This window comes from Typha latifolia, chromosome 3, assembly GCF_019914945.1.
Source record: "Typha latifolia isolate L0001 chromosome 3, TyphaL0001v2, whole genome shotgun sequence".
Classification (NCBI taxonomy): Eukaryota; Viridiplantae; Streptophyta; class Magnoliopsida; order Poales; family Typhaceae; genus Typha; species Typha latifolia.
This window is the reverse complement of record NC_133088.1, coordinates 12422485-12445636: the sequence shown is the minus strand read 5'-3', so window position 1 is coordinate 12445636 and position 23152 is coordinate 12422485. Positions and strand designations below refer to the sequence as shown.

General features: G+C 38.5%; 1 protein-coding gene across 6 annotated transcripts in view; it reads right to left on the bottom strand.

Annotated features, from left to right (window-relative positions):
* Positions 1-5150: 5150 nt before the first annotated feature.
* LOC140783927 (protein CHROMATIN REMODELING 20) overlaps positions 5151-23152 on the bottom strand; it is a 39383-nt gene continuing 21381 nt past the window's right edge. For 5 of the 6 annotated variants that reach the window (XM_073131065.1, XM_073131068.1, XM_073131066.1 and 2 more), the window contains exons 11-26: positions 22636-22916; positions 20209-20299; positions 19920-20123; positions 18849-18968; positions 14761-14927; positions 12268-12409; positions 11181-11330; positions 11025-11080; positions 10623-10929; positions 10167-10302; positions 8642-8703; positions 7898-8130; positions 6503-6706; positions 6340-6418; positions 5964-6211; positions 5151-5711 (exon numbers count right to left, since the gene is read on the bottom strand). In XM_073131065.1, the coding sequence (XP_072987166.1) occupies positions 5339-5711; positions 5964-6211; positions 6340-6418; positions 6503-6706; positions 7898-8130; positions 8642-8703; positions 10167-10302; positions 10623-10929; positions 11025-11080; positions 11181-11330; positions 12268-12409; positions 14761-14927; positions 18849-18968; positions 19920-20123; positions 20209-20299; positions 22636-22916 (2853 nt within the window). In that variant the 3' untranslated portion in view covers positions 5151-5338. The remainder of the gene's footprint in view (positions 5712-5963; positions 6212-6339; positions 6419-6502; positions 6707-7897; positions 8131-8641; positions 8704-10166; positions 10303-10622; positions 10930-11024; positions 11081-11180; positions 11331-12267; positions 12410-14760; positions 14928-18848; positions 18969-19919; positions 20124-20208; positions 20300-22635; positions 22917-23152) is intronic. The other variant, XR_012108203.1, reaches the window with a different exon arrangement.

Below are 23152 nucleotides of genomic sequence, written 5' to 3'. Positions count from 1 at the left end.
TTCTCTATGTCGAGATTAATTCCTCACATTTTTTGACAAGAGTATTCTGTTTGTCATCACTCCAGAATACACCCGATGAAATAAATAAGATCAGATGCTCCTTTACTAGTTTATCTCCACTCTCACTTTACTATTCCTTAAAGTATGCAGGTATGGCTTTCCCTTCTGGAGCGCTTCTTTTCCTAAGGGCCTTCACCACCTCTAGCTTCAGCCTCTCCATCCCTAGCTTTCGCTAGATTGCTTAATTAGACAAGAGTGTATTCTAAGAGGCCCAAGCATCCTCTCAACCCATCTCCCCCAACAACCTTCTCTCATGATAGGCTTCTTTAGATCTTGAGCATCCTCAAGCTCTCCATCCTTTTTGATGACTTGGAGTAGTTGATACATATGATCCGGAGAAGGGAGGCCAAAAAGAAGGGCCCCACCCTCTAAGCTTGTTCTTTATGTTGTCCTTATGTGTGAGTGGGTTTTGGTTGGTTGTAATAAAAGCTTTGTTTTGGAATATAAGAGGTTTTGGTTCCTCTAAGCATAGGCACCTGAGGGAGCTCATCTCCTTCTCTAATTGTAAATCTACAATGTGGCTTGAATCAACGAGACAAATTCTCTAATCCCTCTCCTTGCTTTCTTCCTTCTCGTAGTGGGCTAAGCATTAACAGTTGGGAGTGGGTTGATGCCATGGGAGCTTTGGGTGGTATTCTTATCGACTGGGGTTCGTTGATTATCTTCTTAGGCGACACTCCCCATAAAAGAGCTTTCTCCCTGGCCATTGAGTTCAATGACTCCAAGTCGAGTGTCTACTTCTATTTACTCAACATTTACGGGACCACTGCTAGTATATCTAAAGACTCATTGGATTGAGATGTGCTTGATGAATTCCTTTTATTCTCCCCCTATGTGTTAGTGAGGAGACTTCAATGCCTTGAGATTCTCCTCAGACCTCTCCTTTGGATCTGCTTGGGCAAGGAACATGACACTTTTCAAAGACTTTATTGCTTCAATGGGCCTCTTGTATTGTCATTTAAAGGGTTGCCAATTTGCCTAGTCTAATCACCAGATGATCCTACCTTCTCTAAGTTGGACAAGATGTTTTTTTCGTTGGGTTGGATTAAACCTTCCCTGACTACTGCTATTATGCCCTATTGTGCCATGTCTTTGACTACACCCCAATATACATTGACACTTACAACACCCCTTAGCCGCCCAAGCTCTTCGAGTTTGAGAAGATCTCGCTAGCAACAGCAAGCTTCAAAGAACTAGTAAGGGGTTGAAAATAATAGAACCATTTTTTCTAAACCTTGCTACTTCCTTCATCCTTAAGTTATGTTTTTTAAAACAACACATTTTTAAATTATGTGCTTCCAACTTTCACAGGGTTAAGATGAGAAAGAAGAGGGTGCTGGAGTTGATCCTTTCCCTCAAAAGAAAGGAAGAGGAGAGCTCTCTCTCACTTGGGGAGATGGAGAGATAAAACTTAGCTAGACCCTTCTTTAAGAGGAGACCCTATAGAGGTAGCAATCTTGCCAAATTTGGCTCGTAGAGGGAAATGCAAACACCAAATTCTTTCACTCCTTTGTCAAACTCAACAAGGTTGCTTCCTCTGACCAACTTTACATTCTAAAAGCATTCATTGACCATTATAAATTTCTTTTCACCTTTTGGCCCCAATGCTTATGAAGGCCGATTAGGTCTCCTTCAATCCTAAGCAAGAGTTCTTTTTAAGCCCCTAACTGCTCTAGTAAGAGAAGGAGAAAATCTGGGAGGCGGCGGCCTTCAACCTTGGCGCCAGGCCAAATAGCTTCCCGATTTTAATTCTACCAGCAATTCTTGGCCTCTAGCTAGGAGGACCTCCTCAGGGTCCTCTCAAGGCCTATAATCTTAGTATCCACCTCTTGAGGTGGTACAAGTCCTTTGTCTTCATCCAAAAAGAAAAAGACAATTTAAAACTAATTGCCTTCCTACCAATTAGTCTCATCGATTGCAACTTCAAAATCATCAAAAAAGTGCTAAAAAAAAGGTTAAGACTAGTGATAGGGGACTCTTGCCCTTGATAGGCTATCATCGAGGGGAGGTCGATCCTGACAAAATCATTTTGGTCTACCCTCTTAGGCAATCTTTATCAAATTTATTCAAAGACGTTGATAGTATTTAGTGAGGACACTCTTCTCTCTAACTTACAAGCTAGGGAGTTTCTCGACATGTGGCTTCAATGGATCTAGTTATGTCTTGCATCATCGTACACGGCTACCCTAGTGAACGGGTACAGCTTCAACTTCTTCAACCTTGGTCCTAGACTTCGGCAAGATGACTGCTTATCCCTTTTTATGTTCATCCTGGTTGCAAACCTATACATAAAGACTGCTATAAAAGACACACTAAAAAGACCTCATCAATGGGAAATGACATCAGTGGACACTAAGATCTATATTCTTCAGTTCGTCGGTGACACTCTCCTTTTGTTTGACGCCAATGAGGACTTCATCATCATTTTCAAATATATTACGACATTGTTCGAATTGGTGTTTGATCTCTCCATTAACCTTGACAAGTCATGCCTCCTCTCTCACTTGTCAAATGAGTTTGAGGTTGACGTTCCTTACATAGACGACATCTTCGATTGCTCGTGAGGATTTTTCCTATTAGATACTTGTGCCTCTCCCTTAAGCTAGAGCAATCAGCTCCCTAAGCTAGCAACCCATTATCGACAAGTGCAAGAAGAGACTTGTGACATGGAAGGCGATAACCCTCTCTAGTCAGGATCATTCTCTCTAGTCTCTCCTTTTATTTTCTTTTCATCTTCTAGGCGGCCCTAGTGAAGTGGATTTTTGAGTTCCATTACAGGGTGACGTGGGATAAGGTATGCATGCCCAAGCAGTCTAGTGGCCTCGTCGTCTTGGATCTAAAATCTTTCAACATTTTCCTACTAGAGAAAATGTGGTGGAAATTGCTCAACCTGAAGTGGTCGTAATGGAAGGAGGTGGTGCAGGAGTTGGAGAAAGATCTCTCTTAAGGATATCCTAACAAGATGCTCAGTGATTTGGTAGGGTGAACTCAGTTAGGGCGATGACCCCCTTCTTTTTGGGTGCCTCCTGTAAACCGATTCGAGGATATTAGATAAGCTTTTGGTTTGACAAATCCTGCAAATGATCCTTAGAAGATGTCCTACGCTATCTCTTCTCGAGGGCCTTCCTCTCGTCCCACCAACAGTCAGAGGCCTTCTCCCTGAGGGAACCAAGAAAATTGGATGCACTCACCTATGATGAGTGGGACTCAGTCATGCCCTCCTTAGGAACCTCCCTCCCCTGCACGATAGACACAGCTGGATTTATTGGGGGCTTTAACCTGACCTAGTTTAGAGCCTTCTTCACCCATTTCCTCATTGGCATCCTTTCCTTCAGTCTCACCTTGGTGGAGAATGTAGACAGCCTTTGGAATACTTCCTTTCCCTCTAAAGTGAAGACCTTCCTCTAGTTGGCCTGCCTCAGTAGGGGCTCTGTTGCAATGCCACATCGACTCCTAGTTTTAGAGCTCCGTTTAGTCGATGATAGGGGCTCTGTTTAGACGCCAATGTTGCAAGGTTCTCGACCATCTCATTAGGAACATCTGGTGGCTGATCTAGAAAGAGAGTAATAGCCCATTTGGTGGCTGATCTAGAAAGAGAGTGATAGCCTGTTTGGTGGCTGCTCTGGGAAGAGAGACAGCGTCCTCCAACAGAAAGTTTGAGTATTCACTGTTCTCAAAATCACTGTGATTTAGAGATGTTTTGATGCGTCTTCCCGATCTCTTCCACTCTTTCTTTTGAGGACTTCTCCATTCTCTATCCTCTACCTCTGTAGAGTCTTCAAAAAAAAAAAAAAAAAAAAAAAAAAAAAAAAAAAAAAAATATATATATATATATATATATATATATATATCAATCTAACTGGGTAATGAGAAGCTCAATTAGGAAAAGTTTTAAGGCAATAGCTTCCGAAAGCATAAATTAAGAACTTTTCTCTCATTTTCCGGGTAGTAGAAGAATAATTTTCCAATAAATATTAAAATAGATCAAACGAGACCGACTCTTATTTATGATTGACCTTATGATCATAATTTAATTGCTTACCACTATCAGATTGTCAAGCTTACCTTCTTTTCCCCTTAAACTTCAGCAGAACAAACTCCTAATTTCATGCCAATCCGCAACTTCACTTCTTTGGCTTGTTTAAATTAAAACATAAAATTTTAAGTACAAGCAAATAAAACTATCGTCTCAGCTATGAGTTGAGTCTACGCTATGCCTATGATAAGAGGCATCATAAGTAGCATGGAACCTAAATCTCACAGATGAAGACAAGAAATTCCACTACATCAAGCAATGGTAAGTTTACGAGAAAAAAAATTCAAGCCAACTATTTTGCAGGCTAATAGTAAAATTTCTCATCTAAGACAATTCACATGAAGAGCTATCACTGATGCCGCTTGCTTAGCAGGGAAAACACAGTAAAAACACAAGGTCGTTATTATATGCTTCAACAAGCAAAACAAACAAGCTTATCAGCAAGCAAGCAGACTTGCTATCAACAAAGTAAATAACATGAAGTCATACTTAGAAAATGAAAAAAAAAAAAAAAAACGAAACAAAGATTAAATCTCCTATAATGCTTGAACTGTCAGAAGGATAAGGTATTTCAGTCACACAGTCAAAATACCAAAAAAAACAAAAAACGGATGGATTTGCAAGTAGTTCAAGCAAGCAGAAGCATATATGAGTTGATATCATAGCATCCACAGGAGAAAGTCAGCTTTACAAAGTTTAAATGCTGATCTGTGAGGTGCAGACTTTGAAGAATAGAAAAGTTGGGAAGAAATATGTGCTTTGCTTTCACAATTAACAACTGTGCAACCAAATGGCTACAGCTACATCTACCTATTTTTTACAGCTTGATTTAATTGTTTTATTCAACTGCATGGTTTCATTTGTAAGTAATAGCAGAAGATACTAAGCGCAGGAAAGGAAAATAAAATATAGTCTGATAACTGAAATTTGAAAGTGAAACTGCTGAAACTAAACGCAGCAATTCCATAAAAGTGAACTCATGGATTGCTGAAAAAAGGGATATTCTTGTAAAGATTATAACCTGATTTAATGAACAAAGCAATTCACATAAATATGAAACAAGGAAAAACAGCCTTTTGATCATCTATAAATGTGAAATGTGAATGAAGTAATGACGAACTTTTACAAAAATGTGCACTATATAATCTTTACAGAACAAAAAAACAAAAACAAAAAAACAAAAAACAAAAAACAAAAAAGAGAACAAGCAAAAAATACATACATTATGAACAGAGTTTAATGTCACCTTGATCTTCCATCTCTGTTGAGGTTCTCCCAACTAATCTCCTGTGCACACTCACCACAAACAGTGCTGGATCCAGATTTGGTACCCTGGCTTCTCAAAGTTAGCAAGTGGGCGAGGTTGCTACACTTCCTTTGGATAACTGGGCGGCTCCTTGAAGTACCCTTGGCTTGTTGAGAAAGAATACCCTCAGCTGGAATATCATCTACAACTAGCTTTCTGTCAGGTTCATCAAACACAGTCCTGTGTACCTCCTCCCACTCCAGTGATCTTTGATAATTTAACCAAGCCATTTCTTGTTCCTCTTTTGTGAGCCTTTCTGCTTCATTTTCTTGTAGAAGAGATTCATGTTCATGGTAATTTGCAATCCAACTGAAATAATAATGATTACGAAAAGACATAAATTCAATGTTCACTAGGACTGGATGAGAAAAATAAAGAAAATTTAAAATCTTCCCGATGGAGTAAGTATTTAACAAATTGCTTGTGGATTTACAAAATTTGGATGTGAAAAAATTAGATGAAGACAAGAGATAATCATGTTACATGGAGCTAAAAAGGAAGAAAATATCAGAATCAATTGAGATAATTGATGATCTCATGTGAAAAATTCAGAACATGTACCGAGGATAATGTCTGCTAAGTAAGCTCCTCATGAGCCTGTCTGAACATCCAACTACATGAGAATTTGGCGTTCCTGAAGATCCAACCTCACCACATTTATCCTGATACACTGAGATAGGACTTTCTTGGTTATGCTCCAGTGCTTCCTCATCACCGAAGTCGAACAGATGCAGCATCTCCTCTTTGGACATCGTTCTATGTACTTGTTGTCTATCCACTACTCTTGCTGCTAGTCCTTCTTTTGTCACCTGCCCATATCACTCTTAGACCGTTACTCACTTCAATTGAAACATCATCAAATTGACTTGATTAGAACCTAACAACAGATACCAGAAAAGTAGTGCATTAGTTCAAATCCATTTGCATGCAACTATACCTGCCGTTTATATATTTTCTCTTCCATGGTTCCATGCGCCATCAATCGATAAGCATAGACGGACTTGTCTTGCCCATATCTACAAAAGACAGATGTAAACAGGGTTAAATAAAGATACTATTTCAGATCCAGTACATAAATGGATTATTGATTAAATTCCTGCCTCCAAACCCGATATATAGCTTGCAAGTCATAAGTTGGGTTCCAAGAACCATCGACAACAATAACACGATTTGCAGCATGAAGGTTAATGCCCAGAGATCCAGCACGAGTTGATATCAATATGCACTTGACTCTCCTATTTGTAGGCTCATTAAATTTCTCCACAAGCTTCTGTCTCTCAGAACAGTGTGTACTTCCATCTAACCTGCTCAGTGGGTCAAAGTACTCGTTCACTATGGATATGATGAGAACAATACGAAGGGACCTTAAAATGAGCCTCCTATTTAAAGCATTTGATCATCAACTTAATCCAGAAAGAAGGTGGATTTCACAATAAAAAGTTATCACAAACATCTAACGAAGAGTTTCAAATCAAGAAAAAGTCATATGCAGTGTCAAAAATAATAAACACACCAGACAAATCAAAATTTTACAAAGTAAACTGCTTTTAATTGTTCAATAGCAAATCAACAACATGCATGTGTGCTGGAGAGAACAATTAACAGGATTGTGATTCTCACTCTCTTGGCTGTACAAACTATCACCACCAAGCAAATACATCTTCAAATTAGTCAAACATGAACATAGTGCTACTGTTCAAGAGGACATTTATTGTGCATGTTTTCTGCAGATGACATCATGCTGAAAGGAGACAAGGACAGTCATTAAGCTAGAATTATTAAAGAAAGTATGGGAGATTAAGAACCTACAATTTAGCACTTAGCTAAATCACTATGTGTGGACAACATAATAAAAAAAGTACAGGATGGGATGATTGTGGTGGATGCCTATTTTGCCTTTAATACTCTAACTTCATCTCCTCCTCTGTGCCCACTGCCACCACTGTCATTAACAAAGAGGATCGAGATCGTCAACGAGGATGGGACGATTGTGGTGGATGCCAATTTTGAAATAATTACTTCTCTTGCTTTACTTGAACAAGAAAAAGGAATTACCAGAACTTTGCAAAATTTCAGCTAGCTTTTCAGCAGTCTTGAAAAGTTTTACAAAATAAGTGCCTAGATTATAAATGTCATTAAACTCTATCATAACATCACTTGTTAGAATGAGAAGATCAATGTAGAGTGAGGATTCACTTGAAACAGTGAATAGAACTATAAAAGGTTGTGTAATTAATGCAATAAGTAGCTACCATGAGATTGATATGAGAAGCATATCTAGTAAGTCATAATAAATGAATTAGACATGCATAAAAGATGGCTAAATATTACATAAGAGGACAATAATACAAAAGTCAATAATGAATCACTATCACATGTTATCCATGCAACATGTTATGAAAATATAATTTAGGTCTGATAGAGAACATATGTTGCTAATAAATTCTTGATTTTTAATGGTAAATGTTTGTTCTTCGTTTAATGAATCAACATACCTATACCAGTCCTTCCCTTGCTTCCAATACTTCCCTTCTGTTCCTTTCCGCGGTAACTTTGATATATAGAACTCTATCAAGTCTAGAGTTGTCAAGCTCTGGCTAAATACCAATGCCTTGTCACCCACCTCAGAACTCATAGAGAGGATATCGAGGAGCAATATCATTTTTCCACTATAATCAGCTTCCTTGTATATCTTCTCATCCAAAAGATCTCCCCACCAGTTGCTTTCCTGGAGAGGCAAGAGTACTGAGTCTAATTAATGCCTATAATGTAAAGAAAAAGATAAGCAAGAAGACTGTGTCACTAGGTGGACGATAAGGTTTGCCCCTTGTATCCAAAAAAGTAATGAGTTAAAATCTAAGAAACAATCTCCTCAGAAATGAGGGTAAGACTGTACATTTTCCTTCCCAAGGACTTACATTAGATGGAAGCCCCCATGCATTGGGATGCTCTTTTTTTATAAGACAGGCAAGACAGACAAACGATTCATAATATATGACCCTATACTCCATAAAGAAAGTCATCGGTCAGCAATTTAATTCTTGCTCATTCAACACGAAGTTCTGTATGAATTTAGAAGGCTTTAAATAACACAAGAATGAATGCATGTCTGAATTATATGAATTAGTATATTTATCTAAGCATTCAAAAGATAAATTTTGTAAAGAAAAAAAAAAGTGGCATTAGACATTTGGTGCAACACACATGAAGAGATTCACCACAAAACAGTTTTCCAGTACCTCATCACAGAAGACAGTATCACCCTTCTTGGGCAAAAGGTCACTCTTCATCTTCTGCTTCTCTGTGTGCAGCAACCAGCATAATAAATATTAATTGTACTCATGTCTAACTTATCTAATAATTTGAACCCTTGATAAATGCATAAAATGGTATTCAAATATTGATTATGAGGCAGCAAATTTTACCAATAAAAGACTGAAAAGCAGAAACAAGAATACTACTTTCAGACCTAATAACTTAAAATGGATGATATTCTACATCAGTAACCTGAAAGTTTCAATTCTTCACCATCTTATCCACAAACTACAGTAGTGTCAAAAATCTTAACCAAGATGAAACATGTGATCTAATATCAGAACAAACTCGAGAGAAAAAACACACAATTCTTTAGTCTTACCATATTAAGATGTCCTTACTTAATGTCCAACTACTTCCATTAAGGAAAAAATATCTAGGGTGGAGGACACAATTTAAAAAATGCTCCGTGTGATTACGGATGAGTTTAAATATGGTTGTCAATAATAAGCCATTCGCGAATACTTTGTTTTTGGCTCAATATGGTTTGATGTAATCAAACTTGTTTCAGTTCTCTTAATATATTTATAAAAAAAAAAGAAACTCAGTGGACATACTTTATGCTTTAAGAATGATTACTAACAAAATAAACTACTTACTAATTAGAGATGGAAGATCACCACAATTTCATGGTCTGCTGCACTTAACCCAATTCCAATAGCTCAAACTCATTAAGTCATTAGAAAAACTCACGTAAAGGATCAGTCTAATGCTTCATCCTCTATGTTCCTATAGATCATATGTTGCCTACAGCAACAATGGAAATTGGGTATTACACCATATTATGATAAACAAAGAATTAATTCCAATATATATCTTCCTTATATACATTGAATCATTAATTTGTTATGAACTTGTGATCCTTTCTGCAACAACAAGGATAGCACCACAGATGAAATGTCGTCCTTTTTGTCTCTTCCAATCTTTATAAAGTTTAATCTGTAATTGTTTTAGCCTATGATATACAGTATGATTTAAACTAAGCCACCAAGCTGATTAAGAAAATAAATTTAAAAAACAGAAGGATCAGTAGACAATGATCCAACAAGAAGAGGATGAGATTTCGAAGCTAAGAAAACAGTCCCAATTTAGAGCATTATGTTTCTCTTTTATCTTAAAACAACTATCTAACTATATCTAGCTTCTCAATTGCAAAATAATGCCTTAGGATTTGAATTTTGCATTCCAACTTGAGAGATCCACCTAAAATGACCCATTGGATCAAAAGTGCAAAGCCGATCAGCTCTAATCCATTTTAGTTCACCTAATATATATCTGAACCATCTATAGAAACTATCCAACCACACCCATTTATCTTGAGAAGGTCCTGTTTAAAGACTGTTTGAAGACGTGATAACATGTACATGTTAAAAAACAGAAAGAAGCAAACTTCAATGTCGCATTTCACAATGGAGAAGATCTTGAAGCATGTTAAAAGCACTAAAATACCTCCATTAAGCAAGTCATTGTCCATATTATCATCACTGGAGCTTTCGTCTACAAGAAAGTTTTCAACAGCAAATTCTCGCCGTAAGTAATTTCTATGCTCTTTAGCCATCTGCAAGAGCCCAGGATGGTTCCATATCTGCACAGTAAAGCATATATTTCGCTTTAGCTTATTGCAATAGTGGTCAATCAGGTAATTGATCAACTCTAAAAGAATGCCTTTTGAATGACAAATGCATTCTTAGAGAACTCCTGATAGGAAGAAATTCTCATGGAAAAAAGGAAAGATAAGTATCAAGAAAGTTTGAGGTCTACAGGCTTCCGGATATTCTGCAATTTGTCCCTAAAAGTAACTTCTCTCACCTCTTTAGGAAGACTCTTACATGCTGCAAGTTTCAAGCATGACTACCAGGAAAAAGAGGCCCTTATGAGTATTTAATTTTGTTAGCTACATCATACCTGTGCCAATGTTTGATAACCAGCAAAGAAGCAACTGCGCCTAATAGGTTTATCAGAAGAAACTTTATCACTTGTAAACCCACGGACATCTAAGAATCTTCTGTATAATTTCCTCTGCAGTGGAGACAGCTTCACAGTGACAACAAAAACAGTTTTTGGCGGTAGATCTCTCTTTACCACATTCATGTCCATTCGCTGGACGAATCCCTTCAATTGCTCATATAAGATGTGTGATCTTTGGTTCATGATCTTCACATCATCTTTAGTAGAATTTGTGTGCTGCCCATTTTCTATGGGGTTTTGGAACCTGTATACAAAATGCAATAAGACATCAACATTCAGAAACATCTGATAAATATCCAACTATAATAAAACATCAAAAGATAAAGACTGGTCTTTTACCGGTTCCTAAATTCATGACTGCTTCCAAGATATCCCTCCCTCACAAAATCAACCATCTGCAACTCAGGAAAAACCACATATCATAATCATCACTATACGTGAAAAAGGAAAGCATCCCTTGTTATTTGTCTAAAACAAGTAAGAGAAGCAACTCACACAATAATATTCCATCAGATTGTTCTGCAAAGGAGATCCTGTTAATGCAATCCTTCTTTGTGTTTTTACTTGCTTCAAAGCTTGAGTTATATCAGCCCTAGTGTTCTTAATCATGTGCGCCTCATCACAGACAAGTATATCAGGTCCACACTGACAAAAGAATAAAAAAAAAAGATAAAACATAATATTTCACAAATGAACATTTCCCTAAGAGCTATATCAGAAAGCATGATCTGAAAAGAATAGCAACAGTTATGTATGAAAGATGGAAATATTGCAGTAAATTAATAAATTCCTCACAGAGGAAAGTAGAAGTAAAAGGGATTTCTCTTTCATTAGAATCTATTGCCTAACTTGTTTGTGTGAAAGTCTAAGCAATTCGGCAAATCCACAGAGTTTCTTTTAACAAATGGATAAATCAGTTCACAGATATAAGTTACAATTATGCAAGAAATGGACCTATCTGACATATAACTCAATTAGATGCTGTCAAAAATAGGTCACAACATTCTCATGATTTTATTCCCTCTTCTGCAAATTTGCAATCAATTAGGGCATGTTTGGTTTGAGACTAAACCCCAAACTTGATTAATTAGTCTTATTTTTTAGTTTTGATATTTTGGAGAGTGAATTTGGTTAGGTATAGAAAAGATAAAAAGATGTTTGGTTGCTGAACCAGATTAGGAGTCCCTGAACCAATTCAGGGACCCTCCCTGAACTCAAACCAAACAGGCTCTTACTGATTCTTTGCTACCTGTCAGCAATCATTATCATAATCGGTTTTCAGATAGCCCCATTTTTCCTGAGTCTGCCTACATCATGAATTGAGTAGATGTGGAATAATGATCCTCAAACAATATCTCAAGATCAATCTATATGAAAACATTAACAAACTGAAAGCCTGAATTTGATAAAACCTGACTAATGTAGATTTATCATGAAGAACTAAATTTGGAGTCAATCAAATAGAAAATATTAGCTGGAACTGTGATAACATGAGGAGGGGAGGGGATAAATTTAGAAGCAACAACATAGTGATATGAGAATCAATACAGGATAACAACAGTAGAGAAAATGTGGCATTCACCTGTAGAGCCTGGCAAATCTCAGTTGCAGCATTCCTATCCTTAATATGCCTTCCAAGCGACAAGTTCCGGAAAGCCGCATAGCCTATTAGAAGTACTCCACCCTTAACTCTCCATTTTGACAGCAAATATGGTCTTCTCTCCCTGAGGGAAAAAAGAGTACAAAATAACGAAGTAATTGGAGGTCACAACCGCACAAAGTCTGCCTTAAGAGGATATACGATGTAAAAATTTATTGACTGACTGCATATACTCAGTTAAACAAAAAACATCAAAAAGGAAAACTAAAGAAAACTAGCAGGGAAGGAGCATATAAATAATCCACCATGTTCAATGTTAACATGCTCATTGATAACCTAAAAGAAGAAATTATTATATAAATAAAGCATCGAATATTAGCAGAAAACAAATAGTGCAGTTTAAAACATTTGGCCTGACCATGCAAGAATAACTTACAGGTATAAAATGCATTTGTATAGCATATTAGAAGCTCATTAGAGCACCAACAACCAAGCCATTTCGTGCCGAGCTAGTTGAGCTCCGTTGGCGCTTTAAATGTCATATGACACCATCCGTGTCGCTCGGCACATCTATGGACAGTTTGTGCATCTCACGCGGACAAGGAACTCACAAGAAGACACGTCAATTCATACTGAACAATTAAAGTACTCACCTCTGGTGTCCCCTCAAATTCCACCATCCATCTTTAGCTATTTCGATGCTTGTCATAGTGCCATAATTGAGTGAAAAGAAGATCCATTACACTATCGCGCTCTAACTGTATATAGAATTGAAATTTTGTGGATCAGTTCGGCTCGGCTTGGAGAATAGGTTTTATTCAATCCAAATTTGACCAAATAACTTAGGTTATCAAATAATCACACTGGGCCAAGATGAGTAAAATTGTTAAGCTGGATATAACCGGATCCAATTTCTTTAGACCCCCTATATCCTTTCTCCTTTCCGTCAATCTTCCTTCAGGTTGTGTTTTCCTCATCCCACTCCCTCTCCCTTTACTGTCATGCCAGTAGCTGTGCACCTCCTTGCAAACGCACACCGCATCCTTCCCTCATTTGTTCCTCTAGATTTCTGCACCTCTTCATCAATTGACACTTTGCCAGCATGCTGCTAACACACTGCCCTGTGTCGGATCGGCAAGCATGCCGCTTGTCACATCTTTTCCTCAATGAGTCACTTCCTATTTCAACAGAATGCACATCCTTGGTCAACATCACAACACAAAACTTTCACAGTTCATGCCTACTAGCATATTGGGATAGAACTTCTTTTGCAATACATAGAATTTTCGAACACTTCGAGACATACCATATACATAATATATCTTTGTTGCAACTCCAACAAGATTTTTCATATCTGAACATCCTTAAAATACCATGCTAATGTCCTGTATGTCATTTGCATTCCTTTGGACAAATAGTTTGAGACCCATCGACACTAGGTGTCAATGGTTTGTCGAAATGAGCATGTCGGGCATGGGCAACATACTTTGTTCCGCCCCACAGAATAGTCATTCAGAAGTAACAGCAAAGGGAGAGGGAGGAGGTGGATAAAGCTGGACAGATCAGAAGAGGAAGGTGATGAGAGCGGCAACACTGCAGTAGAGTGAGGTGTTTCCACCGTTTCTTTCGACTCACATACGTTAGCATCTCTCTCTCTCTCTCTCTCTCTCTCTCTCCTCTTCTTCTTCTTATTAGTATTGAAGGCAACATCGCATGCTGGTGGCTTGCCGACATGAGATGTGCCACCCAACAAGCACAGTAGCAGCCGGCACAAGATGTGCTGCCCAATGCACAGAGTATCAGCCAGCACTTAATTCTCTCTCTCTCTCTCTCTCTCTCTCTCTCTCAAAGCAACTTGTCATGGCAGCGCCTTGCCAGCATGAGATGTGTTATCAGCCAGCACTTAGATCTTTGCTTTAGACCACATCTCTTATGTTTCATCAATCTAAAATTTTGGCTTCTTTTAACCCCTCAATTGAAGGGGAGAAACAAAAACATAAAGCATCAAAAGTTATCTGGCCAAGGACTGTTCATGGAATATGTCAAGAACTCATATTTTTGCTACACACTTATATGTCCTACTTTGCTCATTTATTTTCAAAAACCATGGGCTTCCATGCAAAGAAGATTGTAGGAAATTGTGCCTCATCTCAACTCCCTCCAGCCGATCACTATTATTATCACCACAATCCCAAAGTATGGGGTTGATTATAAATCAATTCCAAGAGAGCTCTCCAAAAGAGTAGACAAAATTTACAAGTGTTTTCTTTGTCAGCTGATTGTATAAAATAGTTCTATTGGATACGCATTATCAAAAACAAAAGGAGAGAAAAAAAAGGGCATCAGGAAACACCTTAATATGGATGCACATGAATACAGAAAATGAGAAAATTGTGTTGATGATTTTATGCTTAACCCCTACTCAGTACTGACATTCACATCATAAAAGAGATTGTGTCATGAGGCAAGTACTACCTGTTGACATCTTCCAACATAAATACACGAAGAGGCTTTAGTTCCCTAGGTTGCCACTTTACAAACTCTTGCTTCCAGTTATGAAGAACATTAACAGGTGTCACTACAAGTGCTGCTCGCAGTCCTAAATCAGTACTTCTCATAGCAGTATATAGAAATGCAATAACCTGCAACCATTTAGAGATGACAAGTCAAGATGTGAGAATAAAAATAAATAGTAAACTTACTGAAATAATGACAGGTTTTACAGTTTCCAAGGGAATTTCCCCTAATATTATATATATGGAATGTTGGGAATAGTTTTAGGAGCAGCAACGATGGTCGAGCCATACTATGCCGCAATAGATGGAGAGAAAAAGATAAGGGAGAATGGGCTCGCCACCGCTGACCTTGCACTCACCACTCGCCACTGCGTGCCGACCTTGCACTCACCGCTCGCCGCTGCATGCTGACCTTGCACCCGATGTGCCGCAACTTAAGTTTTTATTACAACCCGAGCCGATTCAATCCCATATTTCACTCTCACCTCTTCTTCCTCCTCAGGTTAGGGCACCTGACGTGAAGAGTGTCGAACGAGCGATAGCAGCAAAAGCAGCAAGCAGGGCGAGAGCAGCGAGCGAGCAAAGGAGGCGAGCGGGTGAGAGCAGCGAAGCTACTTGGAGGGGTGCCATGCAGCAACCCTCATGCCACATGCTAGTATGCCATCGGCACAGCCATCCATGGGTGCAGTGTACAACAATGAAAAGGAACAAAAATATCCTTTTTAAGATCAATTATTTTTCTTTTTCCTCTACAAAGTTTAAGAGAGAAGGGAGAGACTCCTTTCTCTCATGCATTAAAACAGGAGAGAATCATTTTATTTTATTTTCTTTTCTCTTCTTTCCTCACCAATTATTCTCATCCATACATAGTGCTACTATTATTTGACTTTTTACTATACGCCTAAGACGGGCATAAAACCAAAATATGAACGAGTCAACATTAAAAAGATAAAAACTCAAGTACTCAACCACGAAAATGGGAAGAGTGGGCTAAATAAGCTAATAGTTGGTTTGTAGAAGAAATAAGAGTTCCACTCAGTCAAAGAGCAAGTCTCGGGATGGGGCGTTTGAATGCCCTCAAGGCCGTTCGAACGCATTTACACAAGAGCAAGAAATTAATTAGGCATTCGAACATCCGACGGCGAGGTTCCTAGGTCTAAGTGTTTTATTTTATTGTTTTTACTTATGTTGGATAATAGGACTTGAGCCTGTTCAATCCTATTGCCAAGTCTAGTTGAGTCAGAGAGCCACCTAAAATAGATGTTGTATGCATATGATCATCTTGAATTATTGAAGTTAATTTGCAAGATCATCTCCTTCCTCCTTGTTCGACTACTTCCAAGCTTTGAAACTCTAGCCATCATCTAGGATCTTTATTGTTGCATTCTCTTTGTCTGGCCGCACCCCCTTGACCTTAAGGAATAACCCTACTTCTTCTCTATCCCTTTCTTACCAACTACCTCAACTTCCACCATTGTCATCTCCACCACCATACCATAACTCTAGGTCGATCACCACTACGCCTCTTCGACCTCCTCTTTTCATGATCTATCTCAATAGATTCATTCTCCATCCCGATTCTATTTGTAACACTCCAAAATTAAAATAAAAAATAAAAAATAAAAAAATAGAGGAGGGACCCACGCACGCGTCGAGCGTGTGCGTGCGCCCTAGCACCCTGCCACCCCATCCTCTCCTTCTCCATTTTTTTTTCTTCTTCTCTTGCCGTGCACGCCACCCTCACAGCCTTCCCCTATTTCCTCCCCCCACCGCACTATCTCTCCCTCCCTCACCTTCTCTCGGATTGCCGACGCCGGAGCCGACGAAGCTAATCGCACGACCCCCCCTCCTCTCTCGGTAAGCCTCTACCTCGCCGTTAATTTCGATAATTTACCTTTCCCCCCTCATCGTCGCCAAAATTATTGGCGACCGATGACCCCGCGTCTAGCCGCCGGTCCGAGAGCTCCGGTGGAAGGGGCTCTCTAGTCGAGCTTCGGGCCTTAGTGTTGGGAGAAGGGACCTCCATGGCCGCCAACCATGGAGCGCACCTCGCTGCCCAGTCGACCACCCCGGTCGCGGGGCGAGCTACTCCCGCTCCCCTGTAGGCGGGGAGGACGGGTGATGACTCCTCCGCGGCGTGGGTTATGCCCGCCGCTGTCGAGCTGAGCCGAGCCCTCCTCCTTCTTCCCTTCCCTCCAACCAGCCTTTCCCCCCTGCGAGGGTCGCGAGCCGCCGACCTCGGGGGCGGGCTGCCAGCGGCGTGGGCCACCAACAGCGCCAGGCCCCCACTTCTCGTCCCCTCTATCTCCCTCCCTCGAAGGAGATGGGGGGAGATAAGTGTTGGTGGGCTGCAGGCCGCAGCCCACCAACCCAACTTTTGGTGGGCTGCGGGCCGTAGCCCACCAACCCGAATTCGAGGTGGGCTGCAGGCCGCAGGCCACCAACCCAAGCCTTTAGTGGATTGCGGTCAGACCGCAGCCCACTAACCTAAATGTTTGGGTAGGCTGTAGACTGTAGCCCACCAATCAAACCTTGGTGGGTTGTGGTTGGACCCCCAGCCTGTATTTTGGTTATGTATCTTGAAAGCTTGTTGTGGCCTATGGAACTTGTATCCGGACTCTTATGGTTGAGTTTATTTATGGTATGAACCTACATTGCTACGTGCCTTGTGAATACTTATTACTGACAGGTCATGTGATGCACCGCGTGGGAGGATTTACTCACGCGGTTTACACCTATATTTGGATGTTTCACTATCTCAATCTCAAAAGTACTAGACCATCTAACCGTTTAATCTCAAATTACTTTTTAATTTTGGAGATCCACAATAACCCTAACTTTCTCTGTGAGTCAAAATCTAGTTCCGTCTTTGGATTTGGACTCGTAGTGATTGTGGGGTTAGGAAGGTGAATGATACAATGTGCTCCAAAAGTCAGTGAGCAGAAAAATTGATCTACTTATTATTTGCAGTTTAAACTTTAAAGTTATGCATTAAAGAAGCAAACATATTTATTAAGACAGTTAGGAGGAGCATCTAAAGAGGACAAATTCCACGATAATAAATTAAGATGGCTTAGGCTTAGACATGTCCAGCGAAAACCGCTTAAGCACAAGATGGAAGAATCTGTAGTCAATAGTTAATACACCAATATATACAACTAATGAGTCAATGGAAGTGACACACTATCATGCTTAGAATTTTCAATCCCTTTGTCTTGATCTTCAGTCCACTTTGTTTTAGCCTTTTAGGTCCTACAGTATGAAACTATGAATATCCTACTAAGTACTAACTTAAGTAGTTGTATGAGAGGAGGAAACTAAGAAACTAGAAGATGCGAGAAAAGTGAAAGCATGCTTAAGTAATCCTATGCCCTATCCCTAGGCAAAGCATCACTTCCTAGAAGGTAGGATAAGGCTGATAGAATCCATCCCTCGAATTTCCCACTTGAAGAAGTTTTCTGTTTTCTAGTTCACTGATGGTCAGGGTGATGGACTCCAAAGTCCAAAGTTCTTCAACTGGGTGAGAAAAGCTATGAAATCCATTAAACTTATATATCCAAAACCAAATAAAAGATACACAAAACCCAAAAGAAGCACGCATTATTAAGCAAGAATAGACTCTAAGAAACTATGCAATTATTCAGTTGAATGTTGAAAGGACATTCATATACTTAAAGTTGTTATATAGATGCTCTATTAATAAAGATTTGAAGACTTGAAATATTTAATAAGATGGAATAATCACCACAAAAAGAAGCACACATAGCACATAAATTTTATTTACCAGCACAATGAGGCATCAACCACGCCAGCCTAGACCCACTACTGAAATTTTAGTTTGCATATTAAGCAAGAATAATATATCAAATGTTGTGAAGCCAAAATCAAATGTCCCGAATTAAGTGTCCAATGGACAGCCATCTGTCCAACATCATAGAAATGGTTAATCAACATACACATAGATTGCTACACAAAATACAACTAAAGGTGGAACCAAAAGTAGGATAAAGCAATGCAAGTATACAACTGACATTCTCAGAGGCAAACCTGAAATGTTTTACCAAGGCCCATAGTATGAGCTAAAATGCATCCAAGACCTTTATCCCCAGATTTCACCTTTTTGACAGATTGAATGACATTTTCCCACATAAACCTTATACCCGCAACCTGAAATTATATCGTAAAAAACATTTCAGTAATTCGATTCACAATCTCAATGAAAAGCAAGTCCAAACATAGAGTGAGATATGCTACTTCAAAAAAAATGGAGAAACGTCCATGCATTACAATTGAAATGGACTGGGAATTCAACGATAAAGACAGGAAATATGTCAAATATGAATGCATTTTATTATCATGAAGCTCCAATAGATCTGCTTCCCAGGCACAGGGATGCACTGGTCGCCTATCACCATGGAACAGTAAGGTGCATTCTCCTACTTGGGGGATGGTTGGCTCACCTTCTTGGAACAATCTTTCATGAGCTCCCACAAAGCACAGCAAGGACAGGCTCATGCCGTGCCAGTGGGGTCCTGTCGTGAGACATTATGTCCCCTGCCAATGTGTGTCATCTGATACCTTTTTAAAATATTCAGAGAACCCTGTTTGAGGTCTCTTTGCTTGTAGACTTATTTCCCAGGCCAAAAGGCATAAAAGGAGAAAGAGACCTAGGAGAGAAGGTTCAAAACCCATCAAAGTATATGGTTTTCTCTTATTTTTCTTCCTATTTTTTTGCTTTAGAAACCAAATCAGAAATTTATCATCCTAGATGTAGCAAATATAGCTAGATCTATGTAAAATACTCTTTAAAACATAGAAAGAAAAGGGAAAACATGATTTCCCTCAAATTTTACCCCAATTTTCAAAAATTATGATATTAATATGTCAAAGTTATTCAATTTGGGTTAATATTTTGCCTCAATTTTCATTATCTCATCTCTGATGCAAAAAACAAGAAAATGGAAAAAAAAAAAAACTATTGCACACATAGCAAACTTCTGATATTATGCAATAGTAATGTACAGAAACCATAAAGGAAGTAGATGAAAATAACGATTTTCAATTGGCTGTAGAATAGAAAGAAAAGAAAAATAAGACATGGGGAGGGGAAATGAAAACCTGATGGGGCTTCAACTTTGGAGAAATACTTGTTGGAATCCTCACTGGTTCCTCATCTTTTTCCCTGGCTATATTCACTATATAACCTTCTGTAGCATCCCCAAAGACACCATCTTCTGCTGTCCCGATTACACTTCCCAAACTCTTACAGAGTAGTGTGCTCACAGATTCCACTTGCATCGACTTTAGATGTTCTTGCCTAGCCTACAAAGACAGATATTTTACATGATAATTCAGAAAATACACTAAGAAGCTCTTCCACCACAATCATCAAGAGAATGAACAGAACCTTCTCTATTGCAATTTTATTCTTGGTTTCCTCTCCAAGTTCTGTATCGTCAAGTATTCTTCTTATCCTCTTTTTTCGTCTTCTTTTGCTTCTGGAAGGAAAAATCTAGCTATTAGTCAGTCAAATTGTATTGTCAGTTGCTCTATCACTGCCTGAGTAGACAGCAGATTGTTTGTATTAGGTTGTACATATTTGAGCCAAGTAACTGCTGAACTATATGCAAGTAAAACTACTTTTGCTGCATAAAAATGCTCAGCTATTGTCACCCAGTGAAATTCAAGCTAATTAGGGGCTTGCAGTTCTCAATTTTAATCTGTCAAGTAGACTTGATACTAATGAGCTGAGCTTGAACCCTATCTCAACCTGTTTAACTTCGAGACAGCCTCAAAAGTATATTCTGCGCACTATACAGCATAAGGTATGAAAAATTAATATTTCATAGCAAAATGTTGCTTTCCTAAATTGTGATGAAATAATTTGGGATGTTTGCGCTCACACGAGGAAGTGGCCCTTGTCTCAGCTTAACTGGGCTTTAATGCTTTAAATGCAACTCAAGTATGATTTGTGCAGAAGTATCAAGCTGCTCAACACAGGCTCGAGCTCAGCTTAGTTCAGCTCATAATTAAGCATGGTTACAGCATGAATTGATTATATTTCAACGAGACAAGCTTGATCATGGATACCAGGCTTGAAATTCATTGTAAACCAACCTTGACCACACCTATAGGCTCAATCAAGCTCATCTGTGACAAATTTAGCTCTCAAAATCTCTGATTTCCCTATCGCTAGTAACGTAGCACAAAATTGGCGACATATTAGACATGTTTAAAATGCTTTGAGGAACAATATTTTTTCCATTTCTGAATCAACACATTGTTAATGCAGGGAACTAAGCAGCACTAATAATGTCAGAAAATATTTTCTAATACTAAAGAAAAAATTAAGATGCGGACGATTGAAAAGGCAAGGGTAAATACCATAGATAACTAATTTTCTAACATGGATGTACAACGAGCCATTGCTATATGCATCTATTCTGCTTCATGCAGATCCATTTAAATTAATTCTTTGTTAAATTAACACCATAATATTGAAATACATTACACAAACGTATTAAGGTTGTACACATACAAAGGAAATATAAAAGTCAATTACAAGAATGTATTAAAGTTGTACACATATAAAGGAAATATAGAAGTCAATTTAGCATTCTCTAAAGCAAGACCTAATGAAGCATGTAGCAAGATAAATGTCCTAAAAAGCAGTGGGTGCAGCTGCATATGCAGATATGGTCCCTTAACCGCCGCGCATAAACCACATAATGAGTACATAACAAGGACACCCTATTTCAAGTTTTGATAATTCATTACCTTTCAAAAGGCAGCCACTATGGCAACCTCCATGGCAGAATTAAGCTATACTGCCATGCTTTGGGATTGGCAACCTACTGTGATGGTTTGGGTTTCATGGCAGATGCAGGGCAGAATTCGATTAATATTTAATACATGTATAATAGCATCTAATATCAAAATAGTCAGGGCTTCCTCTTCATAGATAGTTAGTCTAATCCTGCATATTTAAGATTCTCACAAATCTCAAGTCACTATAAAAATGCTTAATAGTCAACTAATAATCCTTTGTGTGAATCAGTATTCACCCATACTTGGCAAAGTATAGCAATAGTATGCCTGTTTTCAACAATTTCCTTCTATGTTCTTTTTTTCTACTTTGTCTTCATTAATTCTCTATTGTTCCACGTTAATCCTTTTCCTTCTTTCTAGACCTGATTTCATATCTTCCGATTATCTTCTTCCTCTACTCTCTCTGGACACTTGATTTTTCATTGTAAATGTAATCTAGCCCAATAAGAAAATATAAAAAGGTAAGACCATTCAATGAATGGATTGGGTTCATAGCACCGGACATGATGCCCGCCATCCAGTATGCGCCATGAATACTCTTGCCTGCTATGTTTGCCACCATGCTGTTTGGAAAATTGGTCCTACAAGTAACTTAGATCAACAAAGGCCTTGCATTAACTTGTTTTATTACTTGGATAATAGTAAATTATAAATGATCATTCTATCCTAGGATAGGTTTCACATTTGAGATGACTCAACACTCATTCTTCAACTATTTTACCTATTTAGTTAATCAAAAATAAAATATTTAATTGTATTCTTTTAATAATATTGTTACTATTACGATATTTTTATTGTTAGAACTTAGAATGCACATGCATAGAGTATATGCCAGCATACCATAATACACACTGTATAGTGTTTTGGCTATCCACATACTGCAGCATTTTTCACATATTTAGCATGATAGTTATAGAAATTATGAAACAAATATATGGACATGAGAGGATCATATTTATCTGGGGTTCAAATATATCAGAGAAAAAAAGTAAGAAATTAAAAATACCCAATTGTGAAATCCATTTCAGCATTTGAAAGCTCTGAATCACTTTCAGAACTAGAAACCACCAAACCGCCAATGGCTCTTTTACATTCTGATGTGAACTGACGCAATAGAGTGGGTGAGCAGCAACAACAATGCCAACCAGAGGATTTAACTTCCGATAAGCATTCTTCACCAAAATTCCTCGCAATACACATACTGCAGAATAGCATCTTACACACGTTACAACTAATGAGATCAATACCCTTTCCACACCACCTGCAATAACCACCTGAACCAGGACCCTGCAACGTGAAAAATAACATCAATAACAGCAAAACAACTATGAAGTTCTGAATAATTTGGCAAGTTCACAGATTTTTCAGTTAATCAGCAAGCCAACCAAGAAAGAATGTCTTCCCCACAGGATAATTCAAATAAGTGCATAACTATCCTACATGAGGAAAGATGAACAATTTTCAAAATAGAGGAAAAAATTCCAAATTGGAACCTGCAGGTTTAATTATATCATATAAAGAAA